Consider the following 17,117-nt stretch of genomic DNA (forward strand, 5'->3'; position numbering starts at 1 on the left):
AAAGAAATGGACACAGCGACCCCATTGGATTCAACGGAGACAAAGTGAAGTCAATTAGAAACTCTTACTTCCTGGGGGTCGAGCGTACTGCGCAGACTCAAACTGAGCTTGACGACGTAGATGTGACGTGAGCAACCCGTCTGTCTTCTAGTAGCTGTGCCAAGAGAAATCTGAATCATTCCCTTCCGAAACTTGCAGAGACGGAGAGCGTGAGTAGGAGGTGTCCATGAGCTAGAAGCAGGAGAAACTTTTGCTATGTATTCTGATTAATTATTTTGTCATTTTGCCTCCACGTCCCCCCGATTGCCCGCGAGCTTCTCCTCCTGTCCATACGGTAATTCTCTACTGTGAGACAGAGAGTCGCGTGGTTATGACGCAATCGTTAGCCTAATTTTACAAAAATTGCTTCTACGGGGCCATAACGTAAGATACAAGGTAATGAAGCCTTTTATACATTTTCGTGTTTCTTTAGAAATAAATAATTGACAAATGGAGTCTTTAAACGCCTCAGATGTGAAGTTATTCGCTGTCAAAGTGACGCCAAAATGAATGGGAGTCAATGGAATGCTAATAGCAGGTGGGGGTCTGCTAATCAATGGCGGCGCCCGGGGTACCTTCAAAATAATAGAAAACCCTGCCCCCCTGGATTCCATGGACCAGATTTTCCCCTCAAAAAGGGAACCAATCACAGAACGGGGAGGGAGCAGCAAGACGATGACGACGTCTATGCGACACACCGAAGCAGTTTGTTTATATCTATGGATCCAACATGGTATCAGATGCGAAGTTACCTTTCGATGCAGCCTTAGATAGTGTTCTAAGTAGTTTAGAACGCAAGTTTATTTCGTCTTCTTCCTCGTCGAATTTCTGTCGCTCTACATACGTCATCTGGTATAATTGAAACGATTGGCTATGAGCTACGTACAGGCGCATTTGATAGACATTTGTAGCGCCCAATAAACGGCTCTGGGCATTCGTAAACCACGCCTCAAATACGAGAAAACGAACATGTGGTTCCCAGACCACGTCTCAATGAGACGAGGTCTGACCTGACGTTAGCCAGGCTAAGTTTCACCACAAAAAACAAATAATTTTAATAATTTACTCACTTTTGAACCTGTGTGACTTAGTTTCTGAAGTGAACTTAATTAATTTAAATGTTTCGGAGAATGATTTGAAATAATTTATATAATTTTTTTTTTTTTTTTTTTTTTTTGATTTACGTTAATTTGAATTTAATAAAAAAAAGAAAGAAAGAAAAAAAGGTCAAGGTCATTTAAGGCCACAAGGGTGTCAGTATTCAATATTAACACTAATCTTGGTTCCACTCAGTGGTTAATTCCTTGCTTTTGAGAATAGTTGTGAAGTGGTTCTTTTAAACATTTTGTTTCAAAGAAAAGGTTAAAAAGTTATATTGAGAATCTGCCATCTTTGAAAGAGATTGGGACCACTTATTTCTTTCCTTATATCCTACTTCCTGTCTCTTAGGAAATACTATTGCACCAATGCTACATTTTTCTATATATCCTAAACATTTGTTAAAGGGGTGGTTGATTATGATTTCACTTTTTAACTTGAGTTAGTGTGTAATGTTGCTGTTTGAGCATAAACAACATCTGCAAAGTTACAACACTCAAAGTTCAAAGCAGAGGGAGATCATTTGCTTTTAAAGAAATCGTTTTTTAAGGAAGTACAACAAAAGGCTGGTAGGGACTACACAGGCTTCCTCCCGGGTAAATGACATCACTAACCCTCAAATTGACATAAACCCCAGGGGAGCAGCAGCTCATTTGCATTTAAAGGGATACACACAAAACGACACGTTTTTGCTCACCCTCAAAAAGGGACAATTTTAACATGCTATAAAAAATGATCTGTGGGGTATTTTGAGCTAAAACTTCACACACTCTGGGGACATCAGAGACTTATTTTACATCTTGTAAAAAGTGGCATTATACCGCCCCTGTAACAAACGTATTCATTACTTCAATAAGCTCTTTGTTTCTGCCTTAAATTAATACATTGTCTAAATTAAATACATTATGATTACTGTGTGTTTTGTATATGTACATTTCTGAAATACATAACTTCACAGTAACCTCATTCAATTCAATTCACATTTATTTGTATAGCGCTTTTAAAACAAAATTAGCTATATAATAATGTTTTCACTTCTGTTTGTGTGTATGTATTAAGGACTTTTATAATAAAACCATTTACATTCAGGGGAGTGATGATGTGGCAGAGTGGTTCAGGCAGTGGACTACTAATCCATTGTTCTCTGCACGTCTGGGTTCCAATCCCATCATTTGATTTCTTTAGTGTTCAGTTTCCTCCCATTCCTGTGATGGCATAATGTGTGTGACCGCGCCCTTTAAGAATATGGGAATGATCCGAAGGGATTTTTTTACTAAATTCATTTTCATTAGGCTCACCGGAGGGAGCTATCATTTCATCGTCATATCAGCAAATCATCAGCTATCACGGCCTCGTCGAGAAGCACGGCCAGGGAAATGTATGCATGTGAAAAAGACCTCCTTTGAGCCGGAGTCAAACCAGCGACCTAAGGATTGCCAACTTGACAGCTACAGTCCTCCGCTCTACCAGCTGAGCTATTGAAGGCACACTGGTTGGGGACAGAACCTCAACCCATCAGGTTGCTGAAGCTCCGCCGCTGGCTAAAAGTGCTACTAGCACAGACAGACGTGCTGGCTGTCTCAATAAGTGAAGCAAAGACAACCCTAACTTCTCATACCGGGAGTCGAACCCGGGCCGCCTGGGTGAAAACCAGGAATCCTGACCGCTAGACCATATGGGATCTTCCTCCTGCCTGGAGCAGGTCCTTTGGCTTTTGGTGTGTGACCGCCCCCTTTAAGAACATGGGAATGATCCGAAGGGATTGTTTACTGAATTCAATTTCATCAGGCTCACCGGAGGGAGCTCTCCTTTGCCTCGCCCAGGGGGTTCAGTTTCCTCCCATTCCTGCGATGGCATAACAGACATTATAAACTGGTCGTAAATCAAGGTCCTTGTGACAGTACTCATGCAATGCATTTGAAAAGACGCATGGTATTGTATGGTAACCGTTATCCCACTGATAAAGCAGCATATTGTTGGACTGTGTCTAAAGTTGTGTCCGCCCAACTGGGCTCTTTCTTGCATGAAAATGACATCTATGAAAAGTTTCAGTCAGGATTCAGGCCGCATCATAGCACTGTAACTGCGCTCGTTAAAATCACAAATGATTTACTTTTAGCTTCTGACCAAGGCTGTATCTCAATATTAGTTTTACTTGATCTTAGTGCTGCGTTCGATACTATAGATCACACAATACTCTTAGATCGACTACAAAATTATACTGGTGTTCAAGGACAAGCATTAAGATGGTTTAGATCGTATTTATCTGACCGCTACCATTTTGTTTATTTAAATGGAGAAAAATCGATCATAACTCCAGTAAACTATGGAGTGCCGCAGGGATCTGTGTTAGGCCCTCTGTTATTTTCAATATATATGCTGCCACTTATATATTAATATTATAAGGAAACATGGAATTAGTTTCCATTGTTATGCTGATGACACTCAAATCTATATTTCATCACGGCCAGATGAAAACGCTAAATTATCCAAATTGACAGAGTGTGTTAAAGATATAAAAGATTGGATGACGCGCAATTTTCTTTTATTAAATCCAGACAAGACAGAGGTACTAATCATCGGTTCAAAAAAACACCCACAAAACCTCTCACAATACAACTTTAACATAGTAGGATGTCCTGTTACTTTATCCTCTACAGTAAAAGACCTGGGTGTTATATTAGACTGCAACCTGTCTTTTGAAAATCATATTTCATATGTTACAAGAACAGCCTTTTTCCACCTTAGAAACATTGCTAAGCTACGTAACATGCTATCAGTTTCTGATGCAGAAAAGTTAGTTCATGCATTCATGACCTCGAGACTAGATTACTGTAATGCTTTATTAGCTGGTTGTCCAGCAACCTCAATAAACAAGATACAGTTAGTCCAAAATGCCGCCGCTAGAGTTCTAACTAGATCAAGAAAATATGATCATATAACACCAATTTTATCATCACTACATTGGTTACCTATAAAGTTCCGTATTAATTACAAGGTATTACTACTGACTTATAAAGCCCTAAACGGCTTAGCTCCAGTCTATTTAACCGATCTTCTATCGCCCTATAATCCATCGCGCTCTTTAAGGTCACTAAATTCGAGGCTTTTGGTCATACCTAGGATATCCAGATCCACCAAAGGAGGGAGAGCATTTTCACATTTAGCTCCAAAACTCTGGAATAGTCTTCCTGATATTGTTCGTTGCTCAGACTCGCTCTCCCAGTTTAAAACTAGATTAAAGACGCATCTCTTCAGCCAGGCATTCATATAATACTTTTAATCTTACAGTTAAATCCGACCTCTAGTTCATAAACGCCAGAGGAGAACTAGCCCCCGACTGAGCCTGGGTTCTCCCAAGGTTTTTTTTTTTTTTCTCCATTAGGTCACCTGATGGAGTTTTTCGGTTCCTTGAGGACGGCGCGCATACGTCTATCTAAGCTATCACAACATGCGTGAAATAGACCCGGAGATCGTCGGATCGAATCCCGCTCGTCCAAACTTTTAATATGAGTTTAATATGAGATTAATGTTATTTATCTACACATTTAAGTCCAGATAATTCTGTCATGTGTAGAAATTAAAATATGTTTATCATTTTAGTGTAGTTGTTGTAGCAATTTAGGTAAACAATAAACGTCCAAACCCCTATTATATATTTTTTATATAATCACAACAATTATTAATAGTGGTAGTATTATTAATAATAATAGTAGTAATAATAATCAGGTACATAAATAACTTAAGACATAACTAAACATAAATAAACTAAAATAAATGCTTCTCATCTATTATTATTATTATTATTTAAAATATATATTATTATTAATAATAGTAGTAATGATAGTAGCAATTTAGGTAAACAATAATAATAATGATAAGAGGAAGAAGAAAAAACACAGAAACGTCCAAATCCCTATTATATATTTTTTATATAATCACAACAATTATTAATAGTGGTAGTATTATTAATAATAATAGTAGTAATAATAATCAGGTACATAAATAACTTAAGACGTAACTAAACATAAATAAACTAAAATAAATGTTTCTCATCTATTATTATTATTTAAAATATATATTATTATTAATAATAATAGTAGTAATGATAGTAGCAATTTAGGTAAACAATAATAATAATTATAAGAGGAAGAAGAAAAAACACAGAAACGTCCAAATCCCTATTATATATTTTTAATATAATCACAACAATTATTGATAGTGGTAGTATTAATAATAATAACAGTAGTAATAATAATCATAAATAACATAAACAACTATAACATAAATAACTTAAGGCACAACATAAATAAACTAAAATAAATGCTTCTCATCTATTATTATTATTTAAAATATATATTATTAAGAATAAAAATAGTAATAATGATAGTAATGATAATCAGGTACATAAATAACTTTTGGCATAAGTTAACATAACAAAATAACTAAAATAAACTTCTCATCCAGGCAACCACCTGTTGCCCTGTGACAGCTACTAACAGGACCATTAAAACAATGGGCCACCAATCTCTGGATAGTTTCTTTCCCTAGGCCAAGTACATTTCACTTAACTCCAATAAGAATTAAATTACCTGATACAATATACCTACCTGTCTTTCTCTCGTATTCTAAAAACTGTAAACAAATGTAATCAAATAAAGTGTAAGATAAATAAAATGAACAAAACAAAAATAAAGGTACAAACACAACACCCATTATCCCCATCATACTCATACATGCGTTTTACATTTTAGAGACAGCTGTCATTGTTGGAGAATTGCTCTATAATCAAACATTAATCAAATAAATAAATAAAAATAACGTGCTGAAAGAGCCATTTTAAGAAGATGGAGGGTTGTCATTTCCTGGCTTTTTTTTCCTATAACCTCGTTCCATCAGCACAGCCCTCCATTCATCATATGTTTGAGTCTCAGACTCTTCGCAGTACCAGTTCCCAAAGTACTGAAGATGTGATGGTGGCTTTCTCTCTTTGTTGCACTTTCTGCAAAGAATGACGTCTGTCTTCCTCACATACTTTCTTGTGACAGTTCCAGTCTGCTGCTCCTTCTCCTGTTTTCTTTTTCTGTACTGCAGAGTGGAGTAAGGAACCGCTTGACTGGATGTCTGTGTCTGAGCTGATGGTGGCATAGCTGAAGGTAATGGGAGGCTATAGAACATCACCTGTGAGGTACCAGGCACTGTAGGAAGCTGCACAGGTGGTGCAATGAAAGGGAGAGAGACAGGTGGTGCTGGTGCAATGACACGAAGTCCTTGATGTGATGGTGGAGCCTGGAAGATGGCCTGAGGTTGCGACCTCCCCTTTAGTTTTGCCTCCCCAGCAGTGTTTGGTGGCAGAATGAAAAGGTGAGGTTCAGCCAAATTGCCGGAATAGAGAGTCGGCCCTTTCTGCATAGCCGCAGGAAGGTTCTCAGGTCCTGCCATGGGTGCTTCAGGGGCTTGGATACCCTGCTTCAAAATATCCTGTTCTTGTGTTTTGCAACGCCTGCTGAACCTGGGAAAACATGAAGCAAATAAATATTAATAACCATTTAAGCAATAATACAAAAGATGGTGTCATCAAGTACTATATTTGATCACGACTATGATGCAACAGCATGACACAGCTGAGATCACAGAGCAATTGATCACACCCTCATCTCGTGTATCATTGCTTTTGTAAAACGCCGCTGGTACTGTAGCTGTTCGTTTGTATGTGTGTTGGAAAGCTGTTTATGGAGATGGAACGTTGTACTGATTATGGATACTTGCAGTCTTTTGAATACCGTGTCGTGAGCAATAAATCTTATCTTTCATAATGGAGAAGAAAGCAGAAGTTAGACTCTTGTTGATTTGTTTCTAGACCCGTCAAAGCAGCCATAGCTACATTAAGTCAACCGCGTCAATTACTTGAACCCTCTGTGTGGCCCTCAGCTGCTTTAAATTTAGGCTTAGCTGTAACAATGCTAATTAACTCACCATTGTGTGACTGTTGCAGCATTAACTTCTGGGAGCTGGATGGTGGTCTCGCTCATCACCTTAGCATTGGTGAGGATGCACTCTCGGATGTGCTTGTAAGCACGTACCACCATTGTGAAGCGGGACACCCTCACTCCATCACACCGCACCACGTTTGGGTAGAGGGCACAGAGCCTTGTGAAGATGGCCTCCACCACTCGATTGCAGTCAGGCCACTGTGCAGGACTATGAGCCCCAACGAAACACCTGCAAATTACAGCAGAATACATATTATTAATTTCAATTAGTGATCCTTACTCTGTTATTTGTATTGCTTTTTTTCCCCCTTTTCTATTCTGTCTGTTTTGCTTTGTGTTGTCTAGATGTTATTTTTAATATCTGTGCATAGTTATGTTGTCTTGTTTATTTTATTCAAAACTTTTAAGACAATCAAGAACCTGTGTTTGCTAAATTTAACATACCTTTTGGTGCTCTCCACACCTGGTGCCACAATCTTTTTAGTGGCCCTGAATCGTCCCTGTTTTAGGGAGGTTTGGTGACGTGGGGAGTAAATGGTCTTCCTCTTGTCATACTCCCCCAATGCCTGCCATAGGGTGATTATCTTGACGCACTCTTCTCCAGTCAAGGCCAGGCGGTGGTCTCTGAGGCTAACCAAAAACTCTGCCAAGTCCTGCACTGCTCCATACCCCTCAATATTATCAGGTCCAACAGAATCCTAAAATGAAAGATAATTTAGGAACTTTTGATAGCAGCAATCAATACAAATATTCATATGAAAGCACAGCCAACATAACCCATATTTTGTTTGCACAAGTTAATGAACATTAAAAACAAAACTGGGCCCTTACATCATGTGAAGTGTTCTCTTCAGATGTCGGAAGACCAGTTTCTGCCGATAATTGGTCCACTGGGACTACATGAAAAAGGTAAACATTTAGTTTAAATTTGTATTTTTGCCTTTCAATACGACATATATACATATAGAGTTAGTGTGACAACAATTACCAAAACCTCTATGAATACTTTGGTAAACTCACAGCTATGTGCTCCAGGAAAGAGTCCTGGCTTTGAATGACTGTGCGGTGAGCTGGTGACAGGAGATGTCAATGGTGATGGAGGGACCACAGACAGTGATGCCATGGAGCTGCTGACAGGAGATGTCAATGGTGATGGAGGGACCGAAGACAGTGATGCCATGGAGCTGGTGACAGGAGATGTCAATGGTGATGGAGGGACCACAGACAGTGATGCCATGGAGCTGGTGACAGGAGATGTCAATGGTGATGGAGGGACCGAAGACAGTGATGCCATGGAGCTGGTGACAGGAGATGTCAATGGTGATGGAGGGACCACAGACAGTGATGCCATGGAGCTGGTGACAGGAGATGTCAATGGTGATGGAGGGATTGGAGATGATGCTGCAGACACTGATGCTTGTGAAGAGGCAGAAGGTGTCCGTTCTGTATCAAAGGTGGGGACAGTGATGTCCTGAAACTCCTCAAGTTCAGCATAACCTTCATCCACTTCTATACCAACCTCAGTGGTCTCTGACTCTTCAATGGCCAACTTGTAGTCCTGCAGAACTTTACCAGTTTGCTGGTAAAGGTATTCCACTCCGATAAGCTCACCTTTAAAATATTAAAACAATGACAATTAGATAATATGCCAGGATGTTATATTATAACTCAGTGGTTAAATGGTATGTGTACACTTGAATGAAATTGTCACCAAAAACAACAAATAGTTATCTACCAGTGTACTTTCTTGGCCCAACATAAGGGATGATTTTCTTGCCCATAACCTCCTCTGCAAGAGTATTGACAGCATGACGCAGAAGATGATTGTAGGAATGTGGCTGCTGCTCATCAGTTGTTGCTGCCACAGCCCGGTCCTCATTCCACCTTGCAAGTCCATCCAAAAGATACGCCTGGAAGAAGGTGTCACTTGCCAACGTACCTGTAAATTCAAAAAAGAAAAATAAGACCACACAAAAATGTCATATGGATACACAAATAGCTGTTCTTGCAATTCTCATACTTATTTTAATATATAATTAAATCAAATCTTATTTTAACAATTCAGTGAAGTCATTTATTTACCTGGGATGAATCTGTTAAGGTGCAGGTGAAATGACTCAAGCGAAGTGGAACCTCTGGCACAGCGGTAGGTTGGCAGACGGTGCCCTCCCTTAACTAAAGTGCCCGTCTGCATGTAGAGCTGCACACCCAGAGGATCCTGGATGCAGGCCACATGCTTCCGCTGGGACTTCAAGATCTCTCTCATCCGGGCTGAGTTTATAAGTGGGACCCCCATGGTGTCACGACCAGCATCTCCATCAAATGCCTGAATATGGCTCTCAATCAGCGCCAGGGTCTCCTTGGTCCCACGAGTCGTTCTCCTGCAATGGAGGGCTAGCTCGCTACGGCTGATACAGCGCAGCACATCAGCCTCGGATGAAGGTTTCCAGTCAGCTTCTAGCTCTGCACGTTTCGCCTTCTTCAGGGCCGTCAGGTCGACCTGGTCCCACATGAAAATACAGTGGCTGAGGCGACTCATAAATGTGGCATACAACTGGTGTGAGTCAGTGGTGCAACCCACAGCAAACCTCCGCATGAAGTGCCATATATCTAACCGGATGGTCATTTGCTCCCACTCTTCAAACATCCTCCTCAGAAGAGTGTTGCCACAGCAGTCTCGGTCGACATACAGTACCTCGGGAGGAGCCACCCCAGCCACTCTGTACCGCCTGATGAGGCCTTCAATCATTGGCCCGAGACCAAAACCTTCACTGGCTGTGAGCACGGACATGATCACCTGTCCATGCTCATTTCCAACATTGGTTGCCCAGGTAGCAGTGCCATAGCTGCGTCCTGCTAGTTTTCTGGCCACTTTTTTGGTAGAATCCATTTTTAAGATCCGACCATATTGTGATGTTATTGTGGCCTTGATCTCATCCAGCCTTTGCAGGACATCCTGGGCATACACCTGCATCAGCCACCGGTGCTTAGGGACAGAAGGCATTGAAGGAGGAGGTTCAAATGTTACAGGCAGGATTAGGCTCGACGTGACAGCACTGGCAATCCCCTTGCAATCTGTCAGATACTGGACTGTCTTTTGCAACCACACCTCAGAATGACGCTCCTGCAGCTTGCGCTGGATCTGGCTGCTGCTGTTTCCCAGCCCTCGCTGACGCATCAAACTTACTACCTCGACGTCACATGCAAGTTTTGATGTAAGAATGCAAGGGAACTGCACCCTGTGGCCAATGTCGAGCTGGGAGACGATATCATGGCTCCAGCTGATGACCTTCCTCTTACATCTTCGGCAGGCCAGGTATTCAGATGCCACAAAGTATATCTTACCCAAGGCAAACACCTGCCTGATCTTTTGATGCAAGCCAGCTGAGGTCAGAAGTTCTTTCTGACAGTCTGGATGTGGACAGGTCAGGTTCACTTGCCACAGTTTTCGTGGCATCCAGAGCAGCAGGGGATGGCCAAAGTAATTCTCCAAGGGAGGACAATTACTGGTCTTCAGTGGAACCTGTGGAGGATACCACCAAAGTTTGGTCACCCTGCTAAAGATCAGCTCAGGATGTCCCTGTGCTGTCCACCTGAACAGGGCCTTGGAAATCCACCTCTGATCCACTTCAGGCAGAGTGTGTATCCATCCAGCTGGAAGACAGACTCGTCGTGCTGGGGAAAAAAACAAAAACAGACATAAATACATAAAAAAACAAATGCAAATTCACATTGCTTCCCTTTACTTTTTTATCCCTGGAATGGAAACTTGAATATTTTGTTGTATGTTTTAAATAATTATATACGTACATGCCAGATGTGCCTTCTCACACCTAGTTGCCTCTGCCAGCAGTGTGCTGTCATCTATCTCAATGGACACAGTCGGGCGGGTGAGGGTGGCTGAGGTCCCTGTGGCTGCCTCAATGGACACAGTCGGGCGGGTGAGGGTGGCTGAGGTCCCTGTGGCTGCCTCAATGTACACAGTCGGGCGGGTGAGGGTGGCTGAGGGCCCTGTGGCTGCCTCAATGGACACAGTCGGGCGGGTGAGGGTGGCTGAGGTCCCTGTGGCTGCCTCAATGTACACAGTCGGGCGGGTGAGGGTGGCTGAGGGCCCTGTGGCTGCCTCAATCGACACAGTCGGGCGGGTGAGGGTGGCTGAGGGCCCTGTGGCTGCCTCAATCGACACAGTCGGGCGGGTGAGGGTGGCTGAGGGCCGAGGACGTGCCTGGGTCAAAGCTACAAAACAAAAGTCAAGTCAAGTCACCTTTATTTATATAGCGCTTTTTACAATACAGTTTGTATCAAAGCAGCTTCACATTGATAACATGAAAATAATACAACAAAGTTTGTTTCTAGAAGAAAATTGCATCATTGTCAACCCATAAGGCAGATCAATAATATTGTTGAATAAATGTATGTGAAAACAAAACACAGGACAAAAAGATAGACATGACTACAGAACAATAAATCCTAAAATCCTACAAAGTGATAAATACTAAACAAACCAAAAAAAGTGTAATACAAATAAATGTTTGCTTACAAGGTGTGGCTTTGACGGGGGAAACCAGCCTTTCTATGGTCTTGGTTAGGCTTTTCTGGTCAGGCAACTTCCTAAACAAGAGGGAGCGGAGAGAGGCGGTGGAAGTATGGGTGGTGGTAGCGTGCTGGGTGGTAGCGTGCTGGGTGGTGGTAGCGTGCTGGGTGGAGGCAGCGTGCTGGGTGGTGGTAGCGTGCTGGGTGGTGGTAGCGTGCTGGGTGGTAGCGTGCTGGGTGGTGGTAGCGTGCTGGGTGAAGGCAGCGTGCTGGGTGGTGGTAGCGTGCTGGGTGGAGGCAGCGTGCTGGGTGGTGGTAGCGTGCTGGGTGGTGGTAGCGTGCTGGGGAGCTTTCCCAGCATATTGCTCTTCCTTCATGGCAATGGCAATTCTGCCAGAAGGAAAGAGCTCAAAATACTCCCTGAAACTTGCTTTGTTGTGGGCATGTTCTTGGGAGTCTTTGCTACCTCCTGTGGGGTCCCTCTTCATAGCTGCCACCAGGTAAGCAGCATACCCCAGGGCATTTTCAGCCACCCACCTGAATGTTTGCCCGCGAAATACACCAAACTGGATTTCAAAGAAACCCAGCAGGTGCTTTCTGTTAGCTAGATCTCCGTGGTGCTGACTTAAGCTTTTCTTGGCCTTGTCCAGCACTATCTCCGGGGACAGGGGTCTTGTGTACGGCTTTCCTTTGTTGGCCTCCTTCACCTTTGTCGCTTCCAATGTATCAGTCAGATTCAGGCTCCCATCAGCTCGTCTCCTGAAGCGAGGTTCCATCTAAATAAATAAAAAAAGAAGATATAAAGACTATAGAAAAACAGACACATTTGGTAACACATCAGTTAATACAGCTGTGCATATTACATTACTATATTTACTCATGATCACCTTGTAATGTTGATTATATATTATGCTTTGTGTGTGTATATTTTTCCAACAGTCTCAAAATGTTGGCTTACATATCAGAATCTCAAAATGATCCCAGAGTAAGAGGTCATTTAAAAAAAAATTATTATACCATTATTATACCACTACTTTCCCCTCTTTGAAACACTCTGCTCTATTACAAGTAAATGTCATGCATTAAAAATGTTAGCCTGCTTAGCTAAAACAAGTAAGTTTAGCATCAAAATATACTAAAAGTACTAAAAGTAAAAGCTTAATGTACACTATATTATTGGATTATAATTAGTGATGCCTTAATGTGTAACAATCATTTTAATGTTGCAGCTGATAAAGCTGTAGTAAATTGTAACGTTAACGTTAAGTTGTATACTTTATTCTGCTTGGTCGGCTAATCTATAAAATCAATTTTTAAAAAATATTTTGTATTAATTACTTGAATTATTAGCTAGTCTGAGACACAGGTTATTCATTTAAAACAACTGTATATATTTGGCACTTTATTTTTATTGACAAAAGACTGACTTACTTTGCAAATGTTGGTCAGAAGTTAATCAATGAACGTTATCTTCTTCTTCAGCCGCAATCCGCTAGTCTCGGGAGGGAGGGGAGGGAGGGGAGGGGAGGGGAGGGGAGGGGAGGGGAGGGAGGGGAGGGGAGGGGAGGGAGGGGAGGGAGGGAGGGCATGTCTCTTGACGTTGATTGGTCAATTCTTGGTTAGTTACTAAGCTGAATCATGGTAGCGATACGAGCCGTGATTGGCCTTAGCATACGAATCTTGGTTGCAGCAGGGAACGTGATTGGCTGTCATAACCAAGAATAGTAGGAATCTTGGTTGCAGCAGGGAATGTGATTGGCTGTCATAACCAAGAATAACCTCGATTTACAGGTGGCATGAAGCGCCACTGGCCCACCAATCAGGTGTCCTTGAGCGTATACGGGACCTGTTGGTGTTCGACTGGGCAGAGGCCTGTCATGACAGCGACTTTTTCTCATGCCATTAACAGGCCTGGAGCCAAAGTCAGGAAGGGGTACGATGAAGGGCCTGCTGTAAAAAAACCTTGGAGATGGAGGCCTCACATGTTGGGGATCTCGGTTGCTTTGTTTTCATGGCAAGTTGTGGTGTTGTTTGGATATTCCTACAGAGCCTGTGACAGTTTCTCAGTGGAAGAACTGGGATCCAGGGTCAGAGACGTCTCCTCTCCTGGAGGAAAATACAAGCCTTAGTGGTCTTGCTGGACAATCTGGTAGAGGCCCACAGCCAGGCTTGAGGGGAAGGAGTCAACAGAGCTTCCCTGGTGGTCTAATGGTTAGGATTCGGCGTTCTCACCGCCGCGGCCTGGGTTTGATTCCCGGTCAGGGAATGAGCTTTTGCCCTCCAGCGGCGGTCGTGATTGCAAAATGCCCCACTACAAACTCAAGCGCTGTCTCGATAAGTGAAGCAAAGACAACCCTAATTTCCCATACCGGGAGTCGAACCCGGGCCGCCTGGGTGAAAACCAGGAATCCTAACCGCTAGACCATATGGGATCTTCCTCCAGCCTGGTGCAGGCCCTTTGGCTTTTGGTGTGTGACCGCCCCCTTTAAGAACATGGGAATGATCCGAAGGGATTGTTTACTGAATTCAATTTCATCAGGCTCACCGGAGGGAGCTCTCCTTTGCCTCGCCCAGGGGGTTCAGTTTCCTCCCATTCCTGCGATGGCATAACAGACATTATAAACTGGTCGTAAAGCAAGGTCCTTGTGACAGTACTCATGCAATGCATTTGAAAAGACATGGTATTGTATGGTAACCGTTATCCCACTGACAAATCAGCCTATTGTTGGACTGTCAATTTTTTATATTAATCCAAAAATAATAATAACAAAAACTATGGGCTAATAAAACGTTTTACTTTTTCTCATGCCATTAACAGGCCTGGAGCCAACGTCAGGAAGGGGTCCGATGAGGGGCCTGCTGTAAAAAAACCTTGGAGATGGAGGCCTCACATGTTGGGGATCTCGGTTGCTAAGACCATATGGGATCTTCCTCCGGCCTGGAGCAGGCCCTTTGGCTTTTGGTGTGTGACCGCCCCCTTTAAGAACATGGGAATGATACGAAGGGATTGTTTACTGAATTCAATTTCATCAGGCTCACCGGAGGGAGCTCTCCTTTGCCTCGCCCAGGGGGTTCAGTTTCCTCCCATTCCTGCGATGGCATAAAAGACACTATAAGCTGGTCGTAAAGCAAGGTCCTTGTGACAGTACTCATGCAATGCATTTGAAAAGACGCATGGTATTGTATGGTAACCGTTATCCCACTGACAAAGCAGCCTATTGTTGGACTGTCAATTTTTTATATTAATCCAAAAATAATAATAACAAAAACTATGGGCTAATAAAACGTTTTACTTTTTCTCATGCCATTAACAGGCCTGGAGCCAACGTCAGGAAGGGGTCCGATGAGGGGCCTGCTGTAAAAAAACCTTGGAGATGGAGGCCTCACATGTTGGGGATCTCGGTTGCTTTGTTTTCATGGCAAGTTGTGGTGTTGTTTGGATATTCCTACAGAGCCTGTGACAGTTTCTCAGTGGAAGAACTGGGATCCAGGGTCAGTGACGTCTCCTCTCCTGGAGGAAATCTGGTAGAGGCCCACAGCCGGGCTTGAGGGGAAGGAGTACACAGAGCTTCCCTGGTGGTCTAGTGGTTAGGATTCGGCACTCTCACCGCTGCGGCCAGGGTTCGATTCCCGGTCAGGGAATGAGCTTTTGCCCTCCAGCGGCGGTCGTGATTGCAAAATGCCCCACTACAAACTCAAGCGCTGTCTCGATAAGTGAAGCAAAGACAACCCTAATTTCCCATACCGGGAGTCGAACCCGGGCCGCCTGGGTGAAAACCAGGAATCCTAACCGCTAGACCATATGGGATCTTCCTCCTGCCTGGAGCAGGCCCTTTGGCTTTTGGTGTGTGACCGCTCCCTTTAAGAACATGGGAGTGATCCGAAGGGATTGTTTACTGAATTCAATTTCATCAGGCTCACCGGAGGGGGCTCTCCTTTGCCTCGCCCAGGGGGTTCAGTTTCCTCCCATTCCTGTGTGTGAAAAAGACCTCCTTCGAGCCGGAGTCGAACCAGCGACCTAAGGATTGCCAACTCGCCACCTACAGTCCTCAGCTCTACCAGCTGAGCTATCGAAGGCACACTGGTCAGGGACAGAACCTCAACCCATCAGGGTTATATAGACCGCCTGGGCCTTACGCTGATTTCCTAAAAGAGTTTGCAGATTTTCTCTCAGACCTATTAGTTAATTTCGATAAAGCATTAATTGTTGGAGACTTTAATATCCACGTAGATAATTCAAATGATGCGTTAGGGGCTGCGTTTACAGATTTATTAAACTCCTTTGGGGTCAAGCAAAACGTTACCGGACCAACTCATCGTTTTAATCATACACTCGATTTAATTATATCACATGGAACCGATCCAACCGATATAGATATCATTCCACAAAGTGACGATGTCACTGACCATTACATGGTAACTTGCATATTACATACTCCTGTAATATATCATGCTGCGCCGCGTTATCGATTAGGCAGAACAATCCTTCCATCCACCATAGATAATTTTTCAAATTGCTTATCTGATCTTTCTCAGCTGCTCAGTGAACCCAAACAAACAGATGAACTTGAGGAATTAACTAGCACTATGAGCACCATTCTCTCTGGAACATTGGATATTGTTGCACCCATTAGATTAAAAAAGGTCAGAGAGAAAAGTAAAGCACCATGGTACAACAATACTACGCATGTTCTAAAGAGAGAAACCCGTAATTTAGAGCGTAAATGGAAAAAAACTAACTTAGAGGTCTTTAGAATCACATGGAAAGACAGTATGTCACGTTATAAAAAGGCCCTAAAACCGGCCAGGGCTGAGCATCTCCGCAAACTAATAGAAAACAACCAAAACAATCCTAGGTTCTTATTTAACACCGTGGCTAGACTAACAAATAAACAGATGTCTCCTGAACAAAATATTCCGTTACAGTTTAGTAGTAATGATTTCATGAAGTTCTTCACTGAGAAAATAGAAAACATCAGAACCACAATTGTAAACGTTCAATCCTCAATCGCGCCTTATAATTCAGCCTCAATTATCACCCCGCAAGAACAATTACAGTGCTTTACAACTATAGAATAAAAAGAGTTAAATAAACTTATCACTTCATCTAAAACAACAACATGTTTATTAGATCCTATACCAACTAAACTACTGAAAGAAGTGTTACCTGTAGTGGAAGAGCCTCTCCTCAAAATTATTAACTCATATTTATCTTTAGGTCATGTTCCAAGAACATTTAAACTGGCAGTTATAAAACCTCTCATTAAGAAACCACAATTAGGTCCACATAATCTAGCAAATTATAGACCCATTTCAAATCTACCTTTTATGTCTAAAATACTAGAAAAAGTTGTGTCCGCCCAACTGGGCTCTTTCTTGCATGAAAATGACATCTATGAAAAGTTTCAGTCAGGATTCAGGCCGCATCATAGCACTGAAACTGCGCTCGTTAAA

General features: G+C 42.5%; 1 protein-coding gene across 1 annotated transcript; it reads right to left on the minus strand.

Moving 5' to 3' along the window:
• Positions 1-5,817: 5,817 nt before the first annotated feature.
• Positions 5,818-12,040, minus strand: LOC307150148 (uncharacterized protein; the record flags this gene model as incomplete). Its single annotated transcript, XM_079857002.1, has 9 exons — positions 5,818-6,649; positions 7,114-7,359; positions 7,575-7,828; positions 7,962-8,026; positions 8,151-8,741; positions 8,866-9,069; positions 9,213-10,805; positions 10,941-11,366; positions 11,671-12,040. The coding sequence occupies 9 exons, from the start codon at positions 12,038-12,040 to the stop codon at positions 5,977-5,979; spliced, it is 4,422 nt and encodes a 1,473-aa protein (XP_079713128.1). The 3' UTR covers positions 5,818-5,976.
• Between the last annotated feature and the right edge of the window lie 5,077 nt (positions 12,041-17,117).

This window comes from Squalius cephalus (assembly GCF_949319135.1).
Source record: "Squalius cephalus genome assembly, chromosome: 22".
NCBI lineage: Eukaryota > Metazoa > Chordata > Actinopteri > Cypriniformes > Leuciscidae > Squalius > Squalius cephalus.